We start from the raw sequence: 25,580 nt of genomic DNA, 5'->3' as shown, positions 1-25,580 counted from the left end.
CCACAGTAAGGAGACTGTGGAGGCCTCAGTTGCTCTTCTTATTTCCTCAGGCCTCACTCCCACCAAGGACCCTATGGAGGACTTCAGGAGACTTACTCTAGGATACAAAACCACTCATCAGTGCCCCCACTATTATACTCCAAAGGCTCCAGAATAAAATCTAAAGTTCTCGGAATGTATGTCTTGAGCATTATGTTGTCAGCCTCTCATCTTGCCCCCACTGATGTCACTCTTCATATTCTAAAACACCCTTCACCACTACCACCATCTTCTTCAAAGGGCCCATGCTGTTCACTGATGACCACGGAAGAAATAGGGAACTCTTCAGTTTTTAATTTAAAGGTTTAACCAGACTCTGATCAGAATTTATGTAGACATAAAAGAAGGCCACTTGCCGCACTTTGTATGTGTAGATTCCTTTTGACCTGTGGCCAAAAAGCCATTTGGATGCCCAGCCTGAATTCTCCCTGGTGTTCCCATCCTCATGATGTCCTACCCACTGCTAGATATCTCAGAGAGGATGCTTCATTTATCAGACACATCAGTCCTAAAAGAGCCCATCACTATCATCCCTTTTGCAAGCATACTCTTGGTTGTGTGCTGTCTCCATTAACTGCACACCCTGTTCTTCAGTGGGAACTTCAGTGCATCTCTGATTCTTCCTGTCTGTCCCTTTCTGTAAGTCAAACACCATGTCTTACTGAGTCTCTCTCAAAATGCCTTCTATTCTGTACCTTGGTTCTGGGAGAGGTTCTTTTCACCTCGTGCCTTCACCACAGTTGTAAGAGCTGAGTAGATATGTTCTCTTATTTCTTTCCCCACAAGTTGATGTCTTCACACCAGAGTAAGGACCTCAGAGCAGCTGTCTAGTCCTGTTTATGCCCCTCTGTAAAGAATTCACTGATTCCCTGGTTGGTCCCCCCAAATCTCATTCTGGATCTTCCACTTTTCAGTTTTGGCTGGATTTTGAGACTTCAGAAGAGCAGGTCTGCTGAAATTCCAGCCATGGGGAGCTTTGCAAATGTCAGTGCCCCATACCCAACAGAGACTGATTAATCAGAGACACTGAGAATTTCAGGGGAGGATCCCAGGTGATTCTAATGTGCAGCACACTGCTACTCTGATGCTGCCCATGGTGGTGACTGTCTGATCTTATTCCATTCATATGGCACCATCCTAATCCCCCAGCCCAATCCTGGCTTGAGGTATGTATCAGCAATGAGCTCATAGTCAGTGCACCTTGATTTGATGCCCCATTTTTTATGTGTTGGAGCTGTGAACTGCTCCGTTTAGAAAAAAATTTCTCTTAAATCTAGGAGGCCTTCCTCTGACCTGTCCATCTGTAAAGATTCCATTCCTCAGAATAGGGCTAATAAAAATCCACTTTTTCCCTAGGTAGAATCCCTCACCTCCAGAATGCCATAACACTTAGCACATAGCACATGTAGCAAGGAGGAATAGGTAAACATTTTTTTGATGCAGTTAAATATTCTCTCTAACACTTTTAATTAGTTGGAACAGCTTCAAAGGCACTTGAACTAGCAAATCAGGGAAAACCTGGAGGCCTTCAGTTTTAAATTACATAAAAACATATACAAACCATCAACCTGGTGTTTTGAGTTTTTTAAATCATTGAGTAGAAAAGGTTTGTAATGGTTGTTTAAACCAAGTATGCATTTATTATACTTCCACAATACACATATTTTGAATAATATTTGAACTCTGGAAAGCATAGGATTCTAGCATTCTTATTGCTAGCTGTGTTGAAGAGAATCCAGCACAACCAGACCCCATTGTAATAGCCACCTACAAGTACAACTAAAATTGAAAGGTGGCTGTTATTATTTCTAGTCTTCTGGTTTTCAAAGCTTTGTAGCCTCCAGGAAATCTTTTTCAGTCTAAGAGGAGAGCCATTTATAATGTTCAAGGATTCTTTTGAAATTTGAATGCATTCTCTATAAATAACAAGAAGGAATAGAGAATCTGCTCTCCAAGTATTTGTGAAAAGCAGAATACTTGACAATATTATTCTTCAATACTTAAAATTGTTTCTTTTTTCAAGGTTAATTTGAATAAGACTGGAAAGTTTTAGAATCATCTAAAAATTGAAATTTAATTTTTAAATGGTATATAGGAAGGACTACATAGATTGACATCTATATAGTAAATCTATATAGTAAAATATTAATAAAATCTGCGTACTTCATAGTGCCAGCACTGTTTAACTCTTTTGTACACTGACTTATTCATTTCCTAAATACAATAATAATAGCCCATTATTTTGCATCTTTCAATTTGAGTTGATAGGAAAGCAGTCCCTCCCATCCCAAGTAGAAGGAATGCTCAAATAAGACTTATAAGTCCTAGATGTTTTTCCTTCCTTACTGTTGTTGTTCCTAACACCTTAGTCCAATCACTTTAACCTCTGTGAGATTTGTGAAATGATAGGAGGGATCTGCTTTTCTCTCTGAGGACCCGTTCACATAATTGTATGAATATTTTATGTATGTGTAATTTAAGCATTTTAATCTTTTGTATCATGAAAGAGACATATATAAAACACTACTTATACTTACAGATCAATGAACAATCTTTTGCAATAATCATTTTTTAGTTTTGGTTTATAGTTTGACTACCTCTATGTAAGTGGCTAAATTATATTTTTAGTGTTTCCTGTTTTTAATTTTACATGTTGAAATAATAGATTTTATGGATAATACTAGCACATATTTATGGGATACATTATGGTAATCTAGTATATGTAAACAGTGTGTAATAATATAATCAAGAGAGTAAGCATTTCTACCTCTTCAAACATTTATCATTTTTTAGGTATTGGGAATTTTGTATTCTCCTTGTCATTTTGAAATATAGGTTGTTTTAGCCAATTGTTACCCTACTGTGTTAAAGGAGAACCAGAAATAATTCCTCTACTCTTAATTATGCCTTGTTGTCTCTTATTAGGCTTCTTTTAATCCCCATTATCCCCAACCATTCCTAGTCTCTAGTGACCACTTCATTCCATTTCGTTTTTCTACCAGATTGACTTAGAAATAATATTCTTTGGTGGTTTGCTTAATATATTGTTTGTAATAGTCTTCTATTCCATTATTTAGAGTTGTAATTTGTTCACTTTCATATCCATTGCATAAATATATTACTGTTTACTTATTGATGGCCATTGGGTTGGTTCCATTTGAAATCTGTTAGGGAGCCAGGAATCTCGTGTGCACTTCCAACAGCAGTAAGGAATGTCGGACTCTCTTCCAGAGTCATACTCCCTCAGCAGTTTCAGAGTATGCCCAACATACCACTTTTGGATAACACTTTATATCTTCCTTCTTTTAAATTTTTCTCATCAAAATATTTGATAACTCTATATACATATCTACCTATCCAAGAGCAAGGTTATCTATCTTCTAAGGTCTTCTTTAATTTCTTTCTATATAGATGTATATAGAGTATGTTCATGCCAATTTGTGCCTTTATACATGTACTTTGTTTTGGGTTTTTTTTTTTTTTGCATTACAATTCTTATTACACATATATACCACAATTTTTCATATCTCTGTTTATATATTTATATAAACAGAGTTGACACCAAATTCGAGACTTTATACATGTACTTTGGATAATGATGTCCATTACAATCTACCAATCTTGCTGACCCCCAAAACAAATAACCCAATCAATAATGGGCCAAGGAACTGAACAGGCACTTCTCAAAAGATGATATACAGTCAATCAACAAATATATGAAAAAATGTTCAACATCTCAAGCAATTAGAGAAAAACTAAAATTTCATCTCAGAAATCAGAAATCAGAAAGGCAGCCATTAAGAATACATACAACAATAAGTGTTGACGAGGATATGGGGGAAAGGCACACTCATACATTGCCGATGGGATTGCATATTGGTACAAACAATCTGGAAAGCAGTATGGAGATTCCTTGGAAATGGAACCACCATTTGACCCATTTGACCCAGCTATCTCAGTCCTCGGTCTATACCCAAAGCACTTAAAAACAGCATACTACAGGGACACAGGCACAATTCACAAACCAAACTGTGAAACCAACCTAGATGCCCTTCAATAGATGAATAGATAAAGAAAATGTGGTACATATACACAATGGAATATTACTCAGCAATAAAAGTGAATAAAATCAAGACATTTGCAGTAAATTGATGGAGTTGGAGAATATCATGCTAAGTGAAGTAAGCCAATCCCCAAAAAAACAAATGCTGAATGTTTTCTCTGCTCTAAGGATGCTGATTCATAATGGAGATGGCGCTGGGGGTGTGTGGTGGCACACATTGGAGAAATAGATGAACTCTAGATAGGGCAAAGGGGAGGAAGGGTTAGGGGGAGCATGGAGGTAGGAAAGGCAGTGAATGAGATGGACATCATTACTCTACACGTATGAAGACAGAAATGGTGTGACTCTATATACAACCAGAGATATGAAAAATTGTGCTGTTTATATGTAATATGAATTGAAACGCATTCTGTTGTCATATATAACAAATCAGAATAAATTATTTAAAAGATCATCAAAGCAAAAAAATTGCCAGTTTATATAGGTTCTTGTAAAAACTTTAATCCCTAATTTCCTTTTTGATCACAGCTTGTCTGATTCCAGTGAAACAATCTCCAGTTAAGAAGAAAATCATCATCATCTTAGAGAATTTGGAAAGATCTTCATTGTCTGAGTTGTTGGGAGACTTTTTGGCACCTCTTGAGAATCGCAGCACTGAAAGCCCATGCACTTTCCAAAAAGGTAAAGGTTACAGTAGACAGTCCACTCTACCAGCTCTGTGATACCCTCTAGCCCTTCTGTTCCCCAGAATACCAGTTAGGCTTCTTGTTCCTCTTTATTTAACTTAACTTTAATTTGGACTTATCCCATACTGTGACTTGCTGAGACTGGACCATGGCTTTTGGCTTGTTTTAGGAAATGGAATGTCTGAATGTTATTACTTTCATGAGAACTGCTTTCTGATGGGAACCATTGCCAAGGCCTGTCTCCAGGGCTCCGATTTGCTGGTACAACAACATTTCCGCTGGGTTCAGCTGCGATGGGATTGTGAGCCCATGCAAGGACTGCTACAGAGGTTCTTGAGAAGGAAAGTCGTGAATAAGGTAACAAACAGCAGCTGCATCCTGGTTCGGGAGGAGATTCAGGCTGGAGTTCCTCTTATTGTGTGGCCTCAGGCAGAAGCAATCTGTGGAAATTCAGGGGAAAAATAAGATAATGAATGTAGAACTCATAACAGTTTCTGGACTATATTAAGAATAAGAAAATGTAAAAAGATTTTACTGTTGTTAGTGGTAGATAGTACATGGAAAACACATAGCAGTCTTTGGAGCATATTAAGTATAAGAAAAGGTTAATATATTTTACTGTAATTAAATTTTCTCAAGGAATCTCACCAAGTATAAATGCTGTAGAGACTGGAAAGTTAATCACTCTTCTTAAGGAAAACTCACTGCTTCCTATGAGCCTTCCAAACATTTTCCGTCCATTAGGATAAGATTTAATATAGGATTATTATCCTTATCCTGTTCTGTGGTAAACAAATGAAAAGTAAAAATTCTCTATCTTTTGACACATTTTCAGGAATAGTAGTAATAACTACTAGTGATTTTTTTTTCAAAGAATAATAAGTATTATAGTCTCCCAAATAAAAATAATGCTGTGTTGATTGAAAATAACACATTCTTCAACTTAATTGTCTTAAATTGGACCAATAACTGAGTTTCAGGGAAGATTTGAAGCAATGAAGCTCAATTTAGTGTGATTTTCTCATTTACTATTGCACCATGGACCATTTGGAGGACAGTGTCATAATTTTATCAGTATGTTATTTTAAGCTGCACATATCAGAACCCCCTCATGTAAGCAGGTGGCTTGTGGTAGGTGTTAAGCATCCCCAAAGCATCAGGGCCTGGATTGGGGGGGAGGGTGTCTCAAAACCATCCTTTCAAGACTGAAGCTCGTCCACAGGACTTTAGCCTTCACTGCAGCAGGTTCAAAGGCAGAAAGTGGAATACAGTGAATAATAAAGAGCTTCCTTGTTTTCCTTCTTACCAGAGAGGAAAGTATCTTTTCAGAAACTCCCAGAAACCTAAGACTTCTCTTTAATGTTTCAAGTGCTTTCTTTCCCACCCCCTCGGTCCTACACCATGCCAAGAGCTACCTTTCAAAGACTCAAGCTCTCCATCAAGTACTTGAACAAAAGTCTGTTTCTGTTATATTAGAGTGGGTCAGTGTGCATGCAGAGGGGTACAGAAGAGTACGGAATGGGAGTGGCTGTTGGTAATTTAGTGGACACTGTCTGCCACAGTCTGATTTGAATTAATATCTGAAATTCTGAATTTAATCAGAGAAATATACCCCAAATTACACTAATGTTAATTGTCTGGTTTTAAATACGTTCTCTTGGCCAAAGCACCGCCATTGTAGGACCTCAACGAGTAGGAAGAAGAGTGGGGTAAAGACCAAGTAGGGAAGTAGCCTTTCAAATCACTGATGCTTCCCTTAACTTTATAATTGTTAATACTTAAATCTTATCACCAAAGTCAATCACATAATCACAAAAGATGCCAGTTTTCTTCTGTAGAATTGGTACCCTCTTCCCCTAGCTTTCTGACAGTTTGAAATGGAGCTCTACTCTTTTGTATTGTGTTTGAGAGTGGGGTGTATTATAGAGAATAGAAGCAGGGAGGATAATGCCTTTCATTTATCCAGAATCACTTCAATGTAGGTAAATAAAATGGATCCCCTGGGGTAAATGCACAGTGGGACCACCAAATATCAGAAATCTTGTAGCATCCAAAACCCTAATTCTTGTAGTCATTTAAAAGCACACTGGCACTTGATTATAGTTTTTTTTTTTAATTCTTTAAATGATACAAGAAAATAGATCTTTCAGTATAATACTAGGCTTCCTACTAGTGTTTAATAAAAAATAATCATACCTTTCTAGTGGAAAGTTAATATTTAGCTATCTTTAATTATAATGCTGAACTCAGAATTCTTGCTGGAAGGATATCAGAGAAAGTAGGGGATTTATAATGATTATTTCTCTTTTGAAGAGAAGGAAGTTATTGTAACAAAGCCTTATGTAACATGGGGATATCAATTTAGGGGAGCTGGTACTATCACTGAACAACTCTTGTTTTTTCTTGGCTAAATTATTTCTTTATTTCCTACATGTAGATGACATACCAGTGTTCACAGTTGTCACCACTCTCAATATCCTAATATGTAGTAAAGGAAGATTTACATGAATCTCCTTTCTTATAAGATGAATGTTAATTACTATATCTGACATCTAAATGATTGAGGAATATTCCTCCTAATAGTAAATAAATCTTTGTCCTTTTGCGAACCCTCTATACCACCAACAAAGGACTTGGTTTTATCAAACATAGTTCTAGAAAGAATTGCTCCCATTAAATCAAATGTGTTATACAGTATTATTTAAAATTTGCACATTTTAAGTTTTGAAAACAAATTTCTTTATGTCTACAGAGCTCTGTACATTTTGGTGATGTTAGCATTTTAGCTGAGACCTTTCTTTTAGGAAGTTTTTAAAAAACATTTTGAAGTATAATGCAAGGTGAGCATGCCACAGATTCAGATACACCATCATCACTTACCCAAAATAGGAAATATTTAATGTCATTCCTGTTTCATTAATTCGAAAACCTATTCTGAACACCTGTTATCTGCAAGGCCCTGTGAGGTACTCTGTATACATGCAAAGGATGATTTCTTCCAGAACTGATGTTTAAGAATTCATTCAAGTTTCTTTCTAGAGTGCATATTGTTCTGTTTCATGTTTGTTTCATGTCATCAGGTTCAAAAGGATGTGCTAGCATCTACCTCAAGCTCACGTATAACCAGAGCAAATGCGTCCTGCCTGCTTCAAACTGACTTCCAGTTTCCCCTTCTGATCCAGTCATCCAGACTTAGAACTTCTTGCCTATTCATGAAGTCAGTCAAGCTTAGCGGTTTTTTTTTTTTTTTTTCCCTTAAGTCCTCACTCTTTGGCAGACTAAGAAAGACCCAGTAACAGGGTTGATGGACCTTTAGCTGTGGAAACTGATCAGAATACATTGTGATAAGCATAACCATGGACAGCTATTTGGAGGTGCATCTGAACAGTGCTCCCAACTTACTCAGTAGACATTCACCCCTGACCCAGAACTGTAGGGTGTGTCAGGGCATCCTCCCCACCCTTCTGGAGTTCACATTCTCATGGAAAGACAGGCCTATAAAAAGGAGCCATCATCTGGGGTGAGAGCCTTGTTGGATAGTTTTTATTGGGAAAGATTATTTAAATGCTATTTTTTTAAAAAGACACATCCAAATATCCAGCTTTTCCTCAAGCTTTTCTGTTCTTATTCTAGTTTTATTTTTATGTGTTAAAGCTAGCAGGATTTAATAATCACCTTTAAAGGAGCATTTATATTTAGTCAATTAAATTCCAGGAAATTACTTAATTAGCCTTTAAAACTTAAATATATTTTAATCTCTCTTTTTAAGAACTTTTAATAAATCTTCCTAAGTACTTAATTAACTCTTTTAAAGCCAGAAAATTAAATTTTTAAATCCAGCAATTTAAGTGTTTTCCTACTTCTTGTACTGTTTATATAAACTTAGTGAGATTCTCTTATCCCTTTTAACTTAGAAATGACATGCTGAATCAATAACTCAGTTACCATTTTAAAGTGGTAATATGAGACCATCCTAATATGTAACATTAAAATAAAGAAGTTCTTGAAAACACCAAATATATGATTATCTCTTACCCAGAAAATAGCAACAACATAGATATTATGATATTTAATTCTGAATATTCATGAGGATAAAAATGTCACCATCTCAATAAACTTGGGTTATTTCTCCATGTAGGGTTATTTTCTTGACTGGCTGACATTGTGTATCAGCAAGACAGTTTGGTGAGGACTCATGACCAGGGATCAGATTTATCTCAGTACCAGGAGGAGCCAGAAGAGTCCCTTCCACCAGCATTATGGACATAGTGTCTATTTATTGGATAGACACCAGCTTCTAATGTTCTGTCAGTGGGGTGGGTTCAGTGGACAGATAATCTAATTCACAGGCTAGATTTGAGTATAACCCCACTTTTGTTATTTACTACTGGACTACAGTCACCTAATTAAGCCTTGTCTCTTCCTGAGAAGCAGGGCCATGAATTTGATATGACATCAGATTATACTGTATTCTCAATTCTGATTCTCTGTGGCTTCATAGGCACAACACAGACATCATGCTAGTTTCAGGGAACAGGTGACTGATAAGCTCTGTGACAAAAACAGATGAGGGGGTACTGCTATAGAAAATAGGGTAGGACCATGGAAGAGTATTTATTTTAGGAATGATGGGAAGGAGGGCCTTTTAGTGGGAAAGGATCAGCTGAGAATAGTGGGGAAGGGGTACAGGCAGAAGCAACAGCAGTTGCAAGAAATCACGAACATAAGGGAGAAGAGCATGTTGTGTTAGGAACTGGAAGACAGTGGTGCAGTGACTTCTTCCTTTGATGATGTGCTGGGCAGAGGGATCAGATCCAGTACTTGAATCAGTAACAGTTACTGAGGTGATTTACCTGTGCAAGCTTCTCATTTTCCACCCCTTTTATTATATGCAAACATCAGCATCTATTTGTATCCCTCTACCCCTGTTACCTCTCCATCCATGTCTGGGATGCTCTTTCTTACCTACCCTCACCAACCAAGTGTCTCTCACATCCTGGGAGATCAGTTGAAGTCCCACTGAATCTCCTTGTTTTCCCTGACCTGCAGTTATTTATTGACTTAATCCTTGTAAATTACCCTAGCGACTTGTATCTGTACTTAAAGATTGTCAGTTTGGAAGGGATCTTGAGGATATTGTGTACCAACATTTTCATTTTACAGATGTTAAAGTTTAACCATAGAAAGACACTTGTGAACCTTCTTCAGACCTCCCGTCCCCTGGAGCTGGCTCTGAGTTCCAGAGTCCCAGGACACATCTTTTCTTTTGTCCTCCTCTGTAGTTATAAAGGACACACACTTTGCCCTGTGCCCAAGTGGTAGAAGACATGTTAGCATGCATGTGGTCCTGGGTTCAATCCTCAGCAACAATTTAAAACCAGCATGTTTCAATGTTTTTTTTTTCCTCTTCACAGTGTAATTAGTGCTATACATAGTAGACATACAATAAATACAAAGGCCTCTAAGCATCTCTATGAAATCGTATTTATGCTAAAGTAATAAAATTAAGGAAATAAAACATGTAGTACTGGAAGTTCTATTTATTGGATAGACACCAGCTTCTAATGTTCTGTCACATAATAACCACTGTTACCATAAAACAACCAACTTGCAGAATGAGAAATTTCATGTAAACAAAATTTGTACTTCAGAGGGAAGGGGTGCCCACCTGTTTTTCAGGACCTCAGGGTATGCAGATTTCATCCACCTTTGGGAATTATGAAATGTCTTTCTCCATCAGGCTACCTAACAGTTCTTTGGAAGTAGTTCATGGATAGTCATTAAGAAACAATCTTCCTGGAAAAAATAATGATTCCATGGGGACTCTATTAAAACCAAGAGCTCTGCCCTGCTCTCCCTTACTTAGCGTGTGGTCTTGACGAGGCAGTTGGGAGACCCCTCTTCCTCTGCCAGCTGCCCACACAGCCAAATCTCTTCCTCTTTCCTGACTGACCCCAGAGATAAAGCTTGAACAGAGATCATCAGAATGTTAAACTTGAATTGAAGAAGAAAAAGGTGTTATTTAGTCTGATCATTATTACTAACATTATTTTAAATGTGAGTACTCTTTATTATTTCAGCCAAATGCTGTATTCAAATGTTGTTATTCTTCTAAAAATGAGCTATATATAGTTAATAATGTATAGTAGAAAATTGCTGGTCAGTAGGTCTTAAATGTTCCCACTGTAAAAAAAAAAAAAAAAAAAAAAAAGTGGTATGATATAAAGTAAGGAATATGTTAAGTTGCTTGACTTAATTATTTCACAATGAATACATTTATAAAAACATCATGTTGTATACTGTAATTATACTTTTTATTTGTCAGTTATGCTTTAACGTAAAAATAAATAAGCTATAGCTCTCGCCTTGTCAACTATTACCTTTATGACCTTGGGCAAGTTATTATTTCCTTCTGTCTCATTCTTCTGATGTGTAAAATGGAGTGAAAATGCCTTCTTTAGGCTTGCAAAGAATTAAATGAGAAAAGCTTTTATCACTCTAATGTGTGAATATACCGAATCGTGTATTTTAAGCTTTCTCTCCTTCAACCACTCCAGGCAAAGGTAAAGTCAGATTCAGCTAGATTTTTGTTTCATCATTTCAAATACTTACATTTTTATTTTTGGACTTTTAAAAGCAAAGGGAAAATAAGCATTGTTCTAAGCCAAGCCTCTGTGTCCATCCCTCTTTCTAGTTCAGAGGTCAGGTGCCTTTACCCTGTGATCCTGTGTGCAGAACCGTTGACTGGGCTCTGTCTGTCTGGCGACAGCTCAACTCCTGCCTGGCCCGCTTGGGCACACCTGAAGCACTTCTAGGACCAAAGTATTTCCTGTCTTGTCCTGTAGTCCCGGGACATGCCCAAGCAACAGTGAAGTAAGTGTGTTCTCCTTATTTTCCTACTTAAAATAGGACATTAGCACATTTTGGATGTCAGATAGTGAAAATGTTGACCAAACTGCTATGCCCCCTTCTGTCTTTAACACAGAATGTACATGGTGACCAGGGCTTCTCATGTAGTTACTAAGATAACTATTTTTGCTAAAAACTAGGTAGCAGTTTTTCCTCTATCACAAAATTCTCGTCATAACCATGTTTGGCTTGCTGTGTGGTGTCCTGGGCAAGGTCCCATGTGGAGCACTTTTATGCCCTCAACCCCTGCAAAAACAAAACCACTACCAGCAGTCCATTGATAAGTTGAAAAACTTCCTCCTTTATTAATACTATGCACTTACCATGTTTTCATTTGAAGCAACTTAGGAGACATACATACAATAAAGTCAATGAATTAGAAAATCAAAAACAAGTGTTAAGGAGGGAAGTTTGTCACTGTGTGGCTTAGTGAGGATCCTGTGATTAACTACAGGATTTGTTCTTGAATTTTCTGTCATCCTGGGCAGAAATCTGTTTTAGAAAGCAGAGGCGGCAAATAATATTTTCCTTCTTGGAGGATAAACCACCAAATTAATAACAGCTAACTTCAGGGAAAGGAAGAAATGTTAAACAGCATGTTCTTACTGTAAAACAAATGCATTTATGGATATTGGGACTGCTGCTTTCATATCTCTCACAATTAAGTAAAAAAAAATTTTTTTTAACCTCAAGAGTCTTAGAAACTAAGTTTCAGAAACTACCCATACAGAGGATAGTGTTTGACATGAACTGTAGGAGATGCTGAGGTTTTTACCCTGTTGGCCTGTTTGCAAGCTGGGGCATTTCCCTGCCATGGTTTCTGGACCGGAAACAAAGAACTTTACCTACATAGGTTCTTTCCACTTAGCTCTCAAGTGCCACAGGGTGATCTTGGTGGCCCAGGTAATACTGGATTTGCATCACAGGTGTGGACCTTTAACCTTCAGTCTTCCAAAGAAGAATGCTGGCAAGAGCTAATACAGGCTGTGCAGAAATGCCAGGGTCAGTTGTTTCCCCATAGCCATGTTAAGGAGCTGCCTTTAAGAAAAAAAAAATGAATGAAAACAAACAAACACATAAAGCTTATGTTCTATGTGTGTTTAAATGCTTTTAGAAGTAAGACTCCTATTGTAGAATACCAGAATTTTCATTTCTATTCCCTATTGTAGTTTTATTTTTTTCCTTGCATTATGCATCACTAGACATTAACAGAGAAACTCACATTAGGTTAATGCTTAATACCTCACAATACTTAAAACTTTCCTGCCAATATCTGATATCTTTGCAGACTTTCCCATCTTTAATTATTTAAATGTTTTTTTTTTTTTTTTTTTTTTTTAGTGCTACAACAAAGTACAATGTCTTTTGAAGGAATTTTGTGTGGCATCAAGTGCTTCAAATTTGGGCTAAACTCCTGTGGCTTACAGCTGTGGGTGCATAGAGTCCACCAGAGGCCATGGCTTGTTGACCCTGTCCTCTCTCTGCAGTGCTGAGTCCTCCTATCTGCAACCATGAGCCCTTTCCTTAGGGTAGACAGATTTAATTTGCCAGTGATTAAAAAATTGATCCCAACTTCAGAAATATTCAGATACAGTATTGTGTGTCTTATTAAAAATAGGTAGCAAATAAGTTTAAACTATTTAGGTAGGAACTTTCAGAAAATCTTCATTTTCCAGATTCCTTCACTATTTAAATTCTTTCCATGTGTTTATTTGTTCATTTATTCAGACAAAACACTCAGACATCGATTTCAGGATTCAGAGAAAGATGTTAAAGAATTTCTTTTATTGAAATGAATTTTTGAGTCCAAATTGAGTAATTTCACTTATTCCAAATCTACCCAGATAAGGTAGCAAATCTATGGAAGCATTTGTTTTTTCTCCGTGGTCTTCACACCTGTCCTTTGTGGAGTTGTGAGTAATTGGTGAGAGGCCTGATGCTAACTGGTGAATCAATCTCTCTTGCAAGGTGGATGTCTAAGCTGTGGAATGCTATCATCGCACCCAGAGTTCAAGAAGCAATACTATCAAGAGCCTCTGTGAAAAGACAGCCTGGCCTTGGGCAGACTGCTGCTAAAAAGCACCCTAGCCAAGGACAGCAGGCTGTGGTTAAAGCTGCTCTCAGCATCTTGCTTAACAAAGCTGTTCTGCGTGGCTGTCCCCTCCCCAGGGCAGGTATGTGTGTTCCTGCAGGGAAGAGAGGAAATTCACCCTCATATAATACTTGTTGGAATTTGTTTTTAAGGATTTCTTTTTTGTCTTTTTGTAAGAAAAGAAATTAATAGGCACTTCATAACATTGCTCCAGAACTCTCTTTTTAATAAGTACATTGCAAATGATATAATTTCATTCTTCATAATGGCTGAATAAAAGTCATTGTGTATATATTTTTCTTCATTTTTTTATTGATGGACATCTAAGCTAGTCAGAACTCTGTTTTCAATTACTGGCTCATGTTGGAATCCTAGAACTCCAAGTAAGATGTGCACCAGTCCACAAAGACCCAACTTGGGAATTAAGCAGAACTGTGATTTTTCCAAGAGTCCCTCTCTGAGAATTGGAGGTGGAATTTGCTTTATCCTATGAAACTTCATCATCACTACCTTCCCTTTGGCAAACTGGAATTTGTTGTTGCAGAGCTAGACCAGCATACAGCTGATTTCAAAGGAGGAAGCTTCCCTTTGTCCATAGTTTCAAGTTACAGCAAGAAAAAAGGAGAGAGCAGTTCCTGGAGAAAAGTGAACACCAGTCCTCGCAAGAAGCCTGGCCGCTTCTCCTCATCCTCCTGGAATAAGCCAGACCTGAGCCATGAAGGTAAGTGGGTAGGTCTGCTGCTCAAAGGAAGTTGGGCCCTCATGATCCAGTTTATGGATGCAAATGGGCTTTAATTTTTATCACTGTGCATACCACAAAGAAAAATACCTGAGTACTTTAATGCGTGTTTCCATAGACTACACAGAAAATTTAATAGCTATATTTCCAAAAGTCTATGGGAGCCCTCTACCTGAAAAATAATCTTTTCATGCTTGAAGTTTTATTTACCTTGTCAATGGTCTTTATTGAAATTAAGTTGGTTTTTTTTTTTTTTTGTAGTATCCACAATTAATGTAATAAGATCATTACACTTTGGCATATTTCACTCTTTTTATATATCATTACTTTGCCAATCTTACATTTTAACAATATGTGTAATATGTGTAGAGGTGTATTTTATACCGATATAAGGCCCTTATGAGTGAATCAGTTTTATTTTAATTTGGAGACAAGATCTTGCTCGGTTACCCAGGCTTGCCTTAAGCTTGTAATCCTCTTGCCTCAGCCTCCTGAGTAACTGAGGTTAAAAGCTTTCACCACTATGCCCAGCTGATGTCAAATGATATTTTTTGAAACATGAAAACTTCTTTGAAAGATTAATAAAACTACCATATTTACTGATGCTGACTTTGGCAGACATCAAATCTAAGCTAATTTTACCAAGTACATACATAATTCATGAGCCAAGAGTTTGTTATCTTTTAATGAGACTTTATTTTACAGTTATTACATTGGATATAGGATTAGCACAGTTGAGTTGAGTTTTGACACAATTGTTGAAATACCACATGGACAGGGGATGTAGCTCAGTGGGAGAGCACTTGCCTACTATGTTGGAGGGCTTTAGTTGGATCCCTAACACCACCAAAAAAACAAAATATAACACTACAACATGAATCCTTTACATGCAGATCACTATGGACATTCATAAAACTTGGTAAAGACACAGCTTATTTCCTTTCTTACCTAAAACAGAGAGGCAGATGATGTTGGCACAGGCTTTCCAAGGGCAGAGTCCAAGCCTGGGTATTTCTTTAGTAAGTAGGGGTGCCTGTATTTCCAGCCATGTGTGAGGCTAAGGCAGACGAATGGGAGAATCAAGAGTTTGAAGCAAGCCTGGGCAACACAGGGACCCCTATCTCAAAAAAAAAAAAAGTAATTCGGGGAAAGCCACTAGTCAGTACTTTCAGATAATGAAAAAATATGAGCAAATAAACTAGTACATAATTGTCTTTGATGATCTACTTTTAATGAGAATATGTTAAATTCAATTTATTTTTCAAAGACATTCTGTAGGGAATATTTTGTGGAGCAATATTCATACAATTTTAGAATTCATTGAGAAGCAACTAAATGCTCAAGTGTGTTTATAAATTTGGAGTGAACATTACAGAAACAGATATTTTAGTGGCATTTAAAATGGTTTAACAGTGTTTCTCCAATGTTTTTGATTATAGGCCAGTCAGATATATCTTGTATCAATCATGTCCAATATCCATAGACCTATGTGTTGGCTTAAGTATATATAACTGATACAAATCAAATTTATGCATGCAGTACAGACTGTTTTCTGTTCTTCAGTATATCAGTTTGCAGTTTGAAAAACATCATTATAATTTCCATGCTTCTTTGTATGCTGTTCCTATTTCCTAAATGATGCATAACTATTAAAAATGAAATTTCTACGAGTACATTGCTAATGCCACATGTACTGTAGCACATGAACACGCCCACACATCCAACACTGCACTTGATTACAGAGTCAGTGATGCTGGAAAACAGACAAGGGTAGAGAAAAGGAGCATTCAGTAGCAGATGGTAAATTTTTCTTTTGATTCTTTGAAAATAAAGAAATGTAGACTAGTGAAAAGAGGAGGCCCTGATAAAAGTGAAGTTCAGTATTCCTGAATTGAGCTCCAGATGGTACTCTTTTGCTGAGTTCAGTCATCACTGTACATCAGGACGTTGGTTATTCCCTGGCCTTGTGGCAGTGTTACATAGGAGGCTGTTCCTGGGGGATTCTCACAAGGTAGATGTTAGTCCAACAACAGTATTAAAGTATTGCAGGGTCCAGAGTCTGTTTCTTTTAAATATAGAGTTCAGTATGCACAGGGATGATCCATTCTATTGAAAATGATTATAATTTTTTTAACAGGTATAAAAAGTAAGACTATATCGCAGTTGAATTGTAACAGGAGTGCTTGTCCGTCAAAGCAGAAGTAAGTTCTCCTTTCAGATTTAACTTGTAGCTAAGAGATAAATCAGTCTGTGCAACTATTAAGCTATTAATATGATGAAATAGATGTTCTAATACTGGCATTAAATTGAAATATAATGAATGAAATCTAAAAAATATTTATATTAAGTGTAATAAACATTTAATTTTATGTTAATATTTTGCTTTTAAATAAGGCTAGAAATATTAGACTTCATTTTCATCAAACTTGATCATTGCTAATGCATTTGACAAATATATGGTAAACTCCTGCATTTATAAACTTTTGGTTAGTGTTTAGATGATTTTTTTTTTATTTTCAGATTTATACAACATAGCATGACTTATGTACCTTTAAGTTATCTGTTTATAGTGATAATTTCAACTATTTTTATGTTGTCCCTAGGGAACTGTTGCCGATTTCAGCTTATAGATTGAGATGTTAAGGACGATTGAGTCACTCAGACTAGAAAATTTGGGGCAGTTTGCATTAGGTCTCATAGGAGCCTAGAGAGTCATGTACCAACCATTAGTTCCATCACATACCACCACCTACATAATTTCTGCAATAATCCTATGAAATAGGTGTAAGGATTTCTTATAGAGAAGGAAACTCAGAAATTAAGGGGCAAAGGGAAAAAGGAAATCCTGCCTCAGAGCCAAGTTTTATATTTGTTCCACTGTATCATATTGTCTGTCGTAACATGGTACTTCTTAGCATCTTTATTTTATCTGGTTTGAAAGAAAAGAAAAAAGGGGAGAGAAAGGTTGGAATGTTGTCGGTCCAAGTAGATGTCTTTGTTGAATAAAATTTTATTCTATAAAGAATTTTGAGTAGGAGTTAAAATCCTGTGGAGATTTATTACTGAAGTGTTCTAATCTTTCAGGGTATGGAAGTGGGTTGTTGCGTTAAATGACACTTATGAAACACTTGAAAGGATAATAAAAAGTCTTTCCCTATCCCACACCAAATCCCCAAAAAAGGTACCAGTGCCTAGATTTCCATATTGGGGATTGGGTTATTGTTCTCACATGAGAAATTCATTTCTGAAATTTTGCATTAGGTCCTTGGAGAATGATCTGTCATTAACCTTGACTTTGGATCAGAGACTCTCTCTGGGTTCAGATGATGAAGCAGATCTCGTCAAAGAACTTCAGAGTATGTGTTCCAGCAAATCTGAATCTGATATAAGCAAGGTAAGTAGTCCAAATAGGTGACATCAGTGACTGGAAATAGCAGAAAAACCTACCTTTATAAAGGGACCCTTGAATTCCATCAATTTGTATAATTATAATGCACCAATAACAAATATGGGGGAAGGACACTTGGAGCCACATGATAATACTTGTTTCGTAAAAGAAATTGTTTATTGAAGAGTATAGTTATTGCTCTAAGTGAAACTATTCCTCACTTTGCTTAGAAAAGACATTTTTCCAAAATATTTATATAAAATTTTCTTTTTCCAAACATTCTTCTCAAAGACCTGAAGTTTAAATTGTATCTTAACTGCATTAGCACAAATCACACCAACATATTTGGTCAGCTTTTTATAAAATCATAAATTTGACTTTCGTCAAGCTATTCCTTATTTCTAATTTTGGTACATAAGTCATGTATCAGAATTATAACAAGTTTCACAGTAAATTCAGGTTATATGCAGAATTTTAGCAATTCCTGTACAAAAAATAATTGACCTACATAATTCATATCATTATGGTCTTTAAGCTGTGAACTTTCCAAATATGGAAAGAGCATCAAGTTCAACCTGTCTTGGCCTCTGTCATCTATAGACAGTTTGACCAAACTTCTTAACAGATGCCTTTTAGTTGGAAGAGAGCCTATGAAGATAGTTATAACTTGCAGAGGTTCCATTGAAAGACTCAACTATTATACTTGAACACTCATACTCTCTAGGACCAAGTAGAATTGGCTTTTATTTAATTTTGCTGGAAATTAATTGAAATTCTTATCCATTAGAAAAATGAGGTAATGATTAAAATCTGGCAAATTTTACCCTTTCTTTACTTGACAAATGACTTTGTCTTCCTATAGAATTATTTTGCTCTTCTTTTGACCTATTTAATACTCTTTTCCCTTACAGGATATTTCTCATGTACTTGGTGTTGGTTTAACATGCAGCCCTCAAATCTTTCATATGAACAATGCAGGATTTGGGGGGCATGTTGTATGGAACTCCCCAGGGTCAGGATAAGAGGACAGTACTTCTGTGGGTTTCCTGATATGATATTTAACTGTGCTTTGAGTGTAACTGTTGAGACATGACTTGATAAATTCTCTATCTTCAAGATTGCTGATTCCAGGGATGATTTAAGGAGGCTTGATAGTTCAGGAAACAACCCTGCATTTTCAGCAATTGTTAATAATACAAGAATGCCAGTGTCACAAAAGGTGAGTGTCCCCTTCTCCCAAAAATGGGACCCAAAAGAGTTATTGTAGAATTGAGTTCATAAATTTTTCAGTGTGAATCACAAAGTTATTTTTAAATCACAACTAGGAAATGAGAAATTGGTTAATGAGAACTTTTCCGTTTATCCTATCAAGATAGGAAAGACTGTTGTTTGAATAGTATCTTGAAGTAATGACATAAGAAAGCATTCCTTTTTTCCTTCTATTTGATATTCTAATTTCAGTCCAGTATTTGAGGTGTCATTTGAGAAGATCACCCTTTGCTTTCATTCTTGTATGCCAAACTAAAACTAATTTCTGTTGTCTTGGTTTTTCTATTTTTAAATGTTTTTTTTTTCCATTTAAGAACTTCTAAGATTTCTTGCATTCTGGAAAATTCGAGTTACAGCAAAGGGCTAAGTGATAGCATAAAGATCTTATACATGTTTAAATCTTAATTTTTATCACCTGCATTATGCTTCAGTGAGAAACTTTCCTTTTAAAATAAACCAGAGTGACAAGTAGAGCCAAGACTATGATAGATTGCACTAACCTCTTGAAATTGCTTTCAGAACTGTGGCACTGGACCATTATTGATTAGTTAATAAGTGGCAGGAGACAGTACAGCACGTATTCCTGGGTAAACAATAAAACTACTTCTTACCCTTTCATTATTTTATGAGGATGCAGATTTCATAGAGGCACTTAGGAGTGTGTGGTTTGTTCACCCAACCATGTCATTTGCTATCACATCCTGTTCTTGTCTAGTCCCATGGCAGCTTACAAAGACCTGTGTGTGTGAGGGCAGGATTATAAAGTGGGCACAGTGTAACTATTAAATTATAAATCCTTATCTGATCACTGGCAGCCCTGGACTGCACAGCCACTGCTTCATTAGACTTCAGTTCTGGTGATATGTGGAACCGGATGAACTGTTCATTGAAGGAAGAAGGAGGGGATTTTCAGGGGTGGGTCTCTAATAAAATGCATAGCATGTTGGCCTGTGAAGAAGAATAGGGTTTTTAAGCTCACTGTATCCTAATGTTACCCCCCCTTAAAAATAGGATCAGTTTAGAAATTTAGAGAATATTTAAGGTCATTACTGACTGAGCATTTTGGTTGGAGAGTACTTTGCTCAGGGTCTGTCCCTTTCTCTTTTGTGTGTCTATGTGTGCAGTACTGGGACTTGAACCCAGGACTTCACATATGGTAGGCAAGTGCTCTACCACTGAGCTGCACCCTCAGCACCCTTTGTCATCTTTAGAATCTCGATTTGCTGTCCATATATGATGGCCTGCCCTGAGCTTTGGTTGATTGGAGACAAGAGCTCATTTCTTAGGACTCCTTGTGGAACAGTCACAGGAAGGGCCTGTGAGTACAATGATGAGCCACTTTCTCCATAGAGCTGTCACTTTCCTGTATAAAATTGTTGTGTGGTAGAGACTCACTCCTGTTATTTAAATGCCTGATGGCGAAATGTTTTTGTATCCTTTCTTCTCTGTCACATGACCATATTGCATTACTACAATAAGGTTCTGTCCATAACAAGTAGTTCTGAAAATGATTAAGCTGTGGGCAGCTCAGAACAATTTTGTCTTGAAAGAGTGATTTTTCTTTTAAATGGGTCATCTCATCTGGGCTCGTAAAAAGAATGGTGTGGTTGTGTAAATGTGCAGTGTGATGGGAAATGAGGAACACCTTTGCCCCCTGAAGAGTCTTGGAGGGGCGCTTTCCTGATAGCTAGATGTTTTTCTCAGATCTGGCCAGCAGAGGGCGAAGGACACTCATTCAGCAGCCTTCTGAAAGCTGCAGACGGGATTCGTTTTCTATCCTCCTGATAACTAGCTTTCTTCCTTGGTTCCATGCCCAGTTTCTTCTGTTATCAGGAAGTAACTCCCCTTTGAGGTAAGAGCTTTGGGCTAGTTGAAAGCTTTTTCTCCTTCACGGCCAGAAGACTAGCTCTGCCTCTGTAAGAAAACAAAAATAAGTAACTTCTTTGTCCTCGTTATGCAACACAATGTAACCCCTTACTACTCTAACAGTAAAGAGCTGTAATTGGGTTTATTAATTGAGAGTCATGATAACCAGCCGCCCTTAGTTAAAATTACATTTACATAAAACATTTATTAGTAATTTTTCTTGCTATTGCTGATTTAATTATTTAAACTAATCTCCTTAAAGCAAAAATTCTCACCTTTCAGGATAAAATCCACTTGAAGTTTTCTTTTCCCTTCGTCCCCAGTGCCCGCATGCTGCCCCCTAGAGGTTCTGATGTAACTGTCTGAGATGGGGCCTGGACACTGCGCGTTTTAAAGTCAGGGCTACAAGCCACTACTCTAAAATATAGTTCTGATCTGTCATCCTCATTTTACACCCCCGTTTCTTTCTTTCCAAATGTCTCTTTACAGGTGTTCATATACCTGCACATAACTTTTTTTTTTTTTAAGCAGTGCTGGAGATTGAACCACTAAGCTATATCCCAGCTCCCCTTCATGAAACTTTCTATACACTTCTCCACTGTCTGTCCTTTTTACAGTCCTGTACATCTTTAAAGATCAATCTCTGTTTTCCTGCCCTCTATTTTATGATCTAGATAGATTTTGGTATTTTCTTGACTTCAGATGTTCAGTATTGAATGGAATGAATGGCTCTGATTTAACAATCACTCCTTAAGGCTAATTGAAATGTTAGGGTAGTACACTTCTATTCAAATTGGAGTTTTTCTTTGAGTTTCATATGCTTAACAACATTGAGAGAAACCTGATATGCTTAATATGAAGAACTTTAGAGCTCAGGAAACATTAACCACCCTTAACTTTCCTATGTGAAGGAGCTGGTGGTGGATATTAGCTTTGAGAAAAAGACCCAGAAAGCTGTACTTGGGTGTCAGTAACTTTGCTCGTTCCTACAGGACACTGTCAGGCATTTGATCTCCCCGACTTAGACTGCTGTGGCCCAGTGATGCCTTATATTCTCCTCACACCTCCTCCTATCCCATCCTCACACCTCCAGAGGCTGATTAGCCCCAGCACCCCAGCCAGAGTCTCCTCTGCTGTGGGTGCTTCTTGGTATTTTATGTTTCATGATTCTCTGCAGAGAGAACTTTTGTCCTAAAGTCATCGCCTTCCTCAGTCACAGTTTGGCAATCTGGACTTCTTTCTTTCCCTTCCCCTACAAATGTCCTAGACCCATATCCATACCCTTCCTAGAGTTGCACAGTTGTCTTACCATTGAAGATCAGCTAGAGCCAAGGATCTGGCACCGGTATTCACTTCCGTGATTTAATGTCCTAATAAAGCCTATCACGTGTACTTTACTAGGGGGAGGTAGAAGGAAAGCGGTTGGAATCAAGACCATTAGTGACATGCCTAGATGTTTAGGACTTCTGAAGTTAATTCTTATTAAGCCATCCACTTGTTTTCTGTTAGCATAGCCAAAATTTTCTGTCAATATAGGATTAAATGGAAGAGGGGAGACTGAAGTCTCTTGTTAAACTGAGAGAACAGCATATTTAGCCAATAAGAAAGACTTTAGAAATGGTTGGGATTGAGAATAAATATAAATTTGGCTTTAGCGAATTTGAAATGCAAGCTGGAGATAGGTGAATTTTGTTGATTAATGGGTAGAAATGTCATTCTCAAGCTCACAACATAAAGGAGAGCCAGAATTATGGGAGTTATACATGATGAAAATTGAAACATTCAGATGGGCAGAAATAAAAGATCACCAACAATCTGAGGTGAACACAGGGCTAAGAACAATGCCTTCATTCAATAGGTCAGTGGAGATCAAAAACACTGAGGAGTCAAGGGAGGGTTCTCAACTTTGCACATTAGAATCATGTAGATGATTTTGGTAAGCCATGTGTCCATGCCACCACACCCCAAACAATATGAATCTATGGGCATCAGACCAGTCAATCTCCAGATGATTCCAGTGTTTTGACCAACACTGAGAACCACCAACTTAGGACATCCAGGAGAAAGCAGCTGATCCTTTTTCCCTGTTACGTTCTGGTTTTGAATCAAGTCATCTTGTCATTTGTTTGTATTGTTACTGTCAAAGAGGGAAAGTAATCAACGTTAGCTGTTTCACAAGTACACAGAGCAGTTCACTTAGTAGGTCTCGTGTGTTGTTTGCAGAATTTAATGCAGTGTAGGGGAAAACACCCAGATGAAAGTACCAGCTTCCTCATTCTTAGAGTGTAGGTGAATCATCTTGTGAGTCTAGCTCTCAGATTCCTCATGGGAAAAATGAAGACATGGGCCTGGTGTTCATAAGGATTCTGAAACTCTAGAAAGGATGATAACATGTGACTTTATGGAAGGTTTTGAGCCACTTAGTCACAGAATTGCTGAGCAGGACCCTTACTTCTCCAGAACATAAGCTCCATTAGGCAGGTAGGTTTCTCTTAGGTGTTCAGCAACTAGAACAACACTTATCTCAGTGAAGGCTTTAAAGTATTGTTGAAAAATGTAAAAGTTGACTGACCCTAGGTGACATAATTTGTGGAGCTGCCTACAAGTACTTGATTGTTCTAGTATAGCTTATTGTTTTTGAAGTTCCTGTTGGTAAGGAGATCCTAGAGTCATTAGCATTTGTCTCACTGACCCCTGTAGTTAGTTTGGTGACACCAGGAAGGGCCTAATAAAAATTAAGCATGTTTACTGGAGTGAATCATTCAGCTTCTGTTACATTTTGTATAGTTTTTCATGAAAACCTGTGTCAGGAGAGAATTTCTATGTTTGCTCAGACAGGAGCATGAGGGCAACCGTTAAGTCAGTAACATAAGTGTGTTTGGTTTCTCTTCTCTTGCAGGAGGTCAGTCCTCTCAGCAGCCATCAAACTACCGAACGCAGCAACAGTAAATCAAAGACCGAGTCGGGTGTCTCAAGAGTTAAATCTTTCCTTCCTGTTCCTAGAAGTAAAGTCACCCAGTGTTCCCAGAACACCAAAAAAAGCAGCAGCAGCAGTAATACAAGGCAACTAGAAATCAACAACAATTCCAGAGAAGAGAATTGGAACCCACACCAACACGAACAAAGTAGAAAAACCTAACCAATAGGCCTGCCTACAACATTCTCACTATTAACTCCTGTATATTTCTCTCAAACACCAAGGACAAGATGTAAATACCTTCAAACACTGTAATATAAAGTATGAGTGCGGGACCACTATTCAATCTTTTGTAAAGAATGTATTTATAACTTTTTTTTAAAAATTCTGTAGGATTGAACTTCAATATCAAGAAGTTATGCCAACTTTTCAAGTAGTTTTTTAATCAAGATGTTCAGGGGTATTAGAACTCTGTACTGTATATTGCTCTCTGTACATATGTACATATGTATATTTAAGGAATCATTGCATATGTTACAAAATATGTATAACATTGGCTTAAATAATATGTATCATTTTAAATGGAGATCATAATTTTATGTTCACTTGATGGAGAATGACTAGAATGGGGCAATAAATAACAAATCATTTCTAGGCAGTTATTTTCCATTACAAGCCATATTAAGTATTTTGCCTGTTAAATTCTAGTTTTACATTTTGAATACTTTATTGGCTACATTGCCATTTGGTTGCATCATGTATATATTTATGCTTATGAGTTTGCATTATAACTCCTGTAAAATATGAAACTATAATGCAATAAAAGTGTTATCTTTCTTAAAAAATTTTGTACCTAAGTGGATATAAGAGATACCTGCATAAAGACTTCAATAAATTAATTTGGAGTTAATCCCCTCTTAAGTATTATTTCTATTAGCACAACTGATATTAAAATTGATATTTTCTAGAAGTGATTTTCTAAAATTATTGATGAAATTAGTTATTCAACTCAGTTAAGATGCTTTGACACAAAATAAAATATTGAATTAGAGATAGAAAATACAGCAAAACTATTTCACTAACTTTCAGTTTAGGAATGTTCTTAAAACTTCCACTGTGCTGTTATTTCATTAGTTATTCACAGACTCACCCTTACTAGAAAGTGTTGGTTGAATTAAGAATGTAGCGAACACTTAAGTGGAGCTCCAGCAATAAAACAACTCCCCCCCCATAGGTACCAACAAAGTACAATTTTAATTTAAGAAACATTTGCTTGTTGTTGAGAGCCCTTTTGGGGCCAGAATTGGTTTTTATATTAAAGCACTTACACCTGCACTGATACTGTTAAACATCTGCAAGCATCAAATAAGAAAACCTGTAGTGAAGATGTCACTTGGGGTGAAATAGGGGAAGACCTTTTCATCAAGGCAAAACTGCATTTCATTCTTTCTGGGCTTTACCTTGACCAGGCCAACCCTGGAGGTGCACAGCTCTGACCTCATGCACAGAGAAGGGTTCAGCAGGGAGGGAAGACTAGAACAAGGGCCCAGGTGTAGGAAGGAGGGAGACTGGGAAACAGGCTTAGACTGGAATGCAATGACTCCTTTGAGCT

At 37.1% G+C, this 25,580-nt stretch overlaps 1 protein-coding gene across 1 annotated transcript in view; it reads left to right on the top strand.

The window, feature by feature from the left end:
• The window catches only part of Cttnbp2 (cortactin binding protein 2), a 71,078-nt gene extending 46,198 nt beyond the window's left edge, over positions 1-24,880 (top strand). Inside the window, exons 12-20 of the mRNA XM_048786032.1 lie at positions 4,631-4,783; positions 4,958-5,145; positions 11,483-11,661; positions 13,666-13,871; positions 14,334-14,510; positions 16,666-16,729; positions 17,790-17,922; positions 19,034-19,135; positions 23,951-24,880. Of these exons, the coding sequence (XP_048641989.1) occupies positions 4,631-4,783; positions 4,958-5,145; positions 11,483-11,661; positions 13,666-13,871; positions 14,334-14,510; positions 16,666-16,729; positions 17,790-17,922; positions 19,034-19,135; positions 23,951-24,190 (1,442 nt within the window). The 3' untranslated portion in view covers positions 24,191-24,880. The remainder of the gene's footprint in view (positions 1-4,630; positions 4,784-4,957; positions 5,146-11,482; positions 11,662-13,665; positions 13,872-14,333; positions 14,511-16,665; positions 16,730-17,789; positions 17,923-19,033; positions 19,136-23,950) is intronic.
• The last annotated feature ends 700 nt before the right edge of the window (positions 24,881-25,580 follow it).

This window comes from Marmota marmota, unplaced genomic scaffold (assembly GCF_001458135.2).
Source record: "Marmota marmota marmota unplaced genomic scaffold, marMar, whole genome shotgun sequence".
In the NCBI taxonomy this organism is placed as follows: Eukaryota; Metazoa; Chordata; class Mammalia; order Rodentia; family Sciuridae; genus Marmota; species Marmota marmota.
This window is presented reverse-complemented; position numbering and strand designations above follow the sequence as displayed.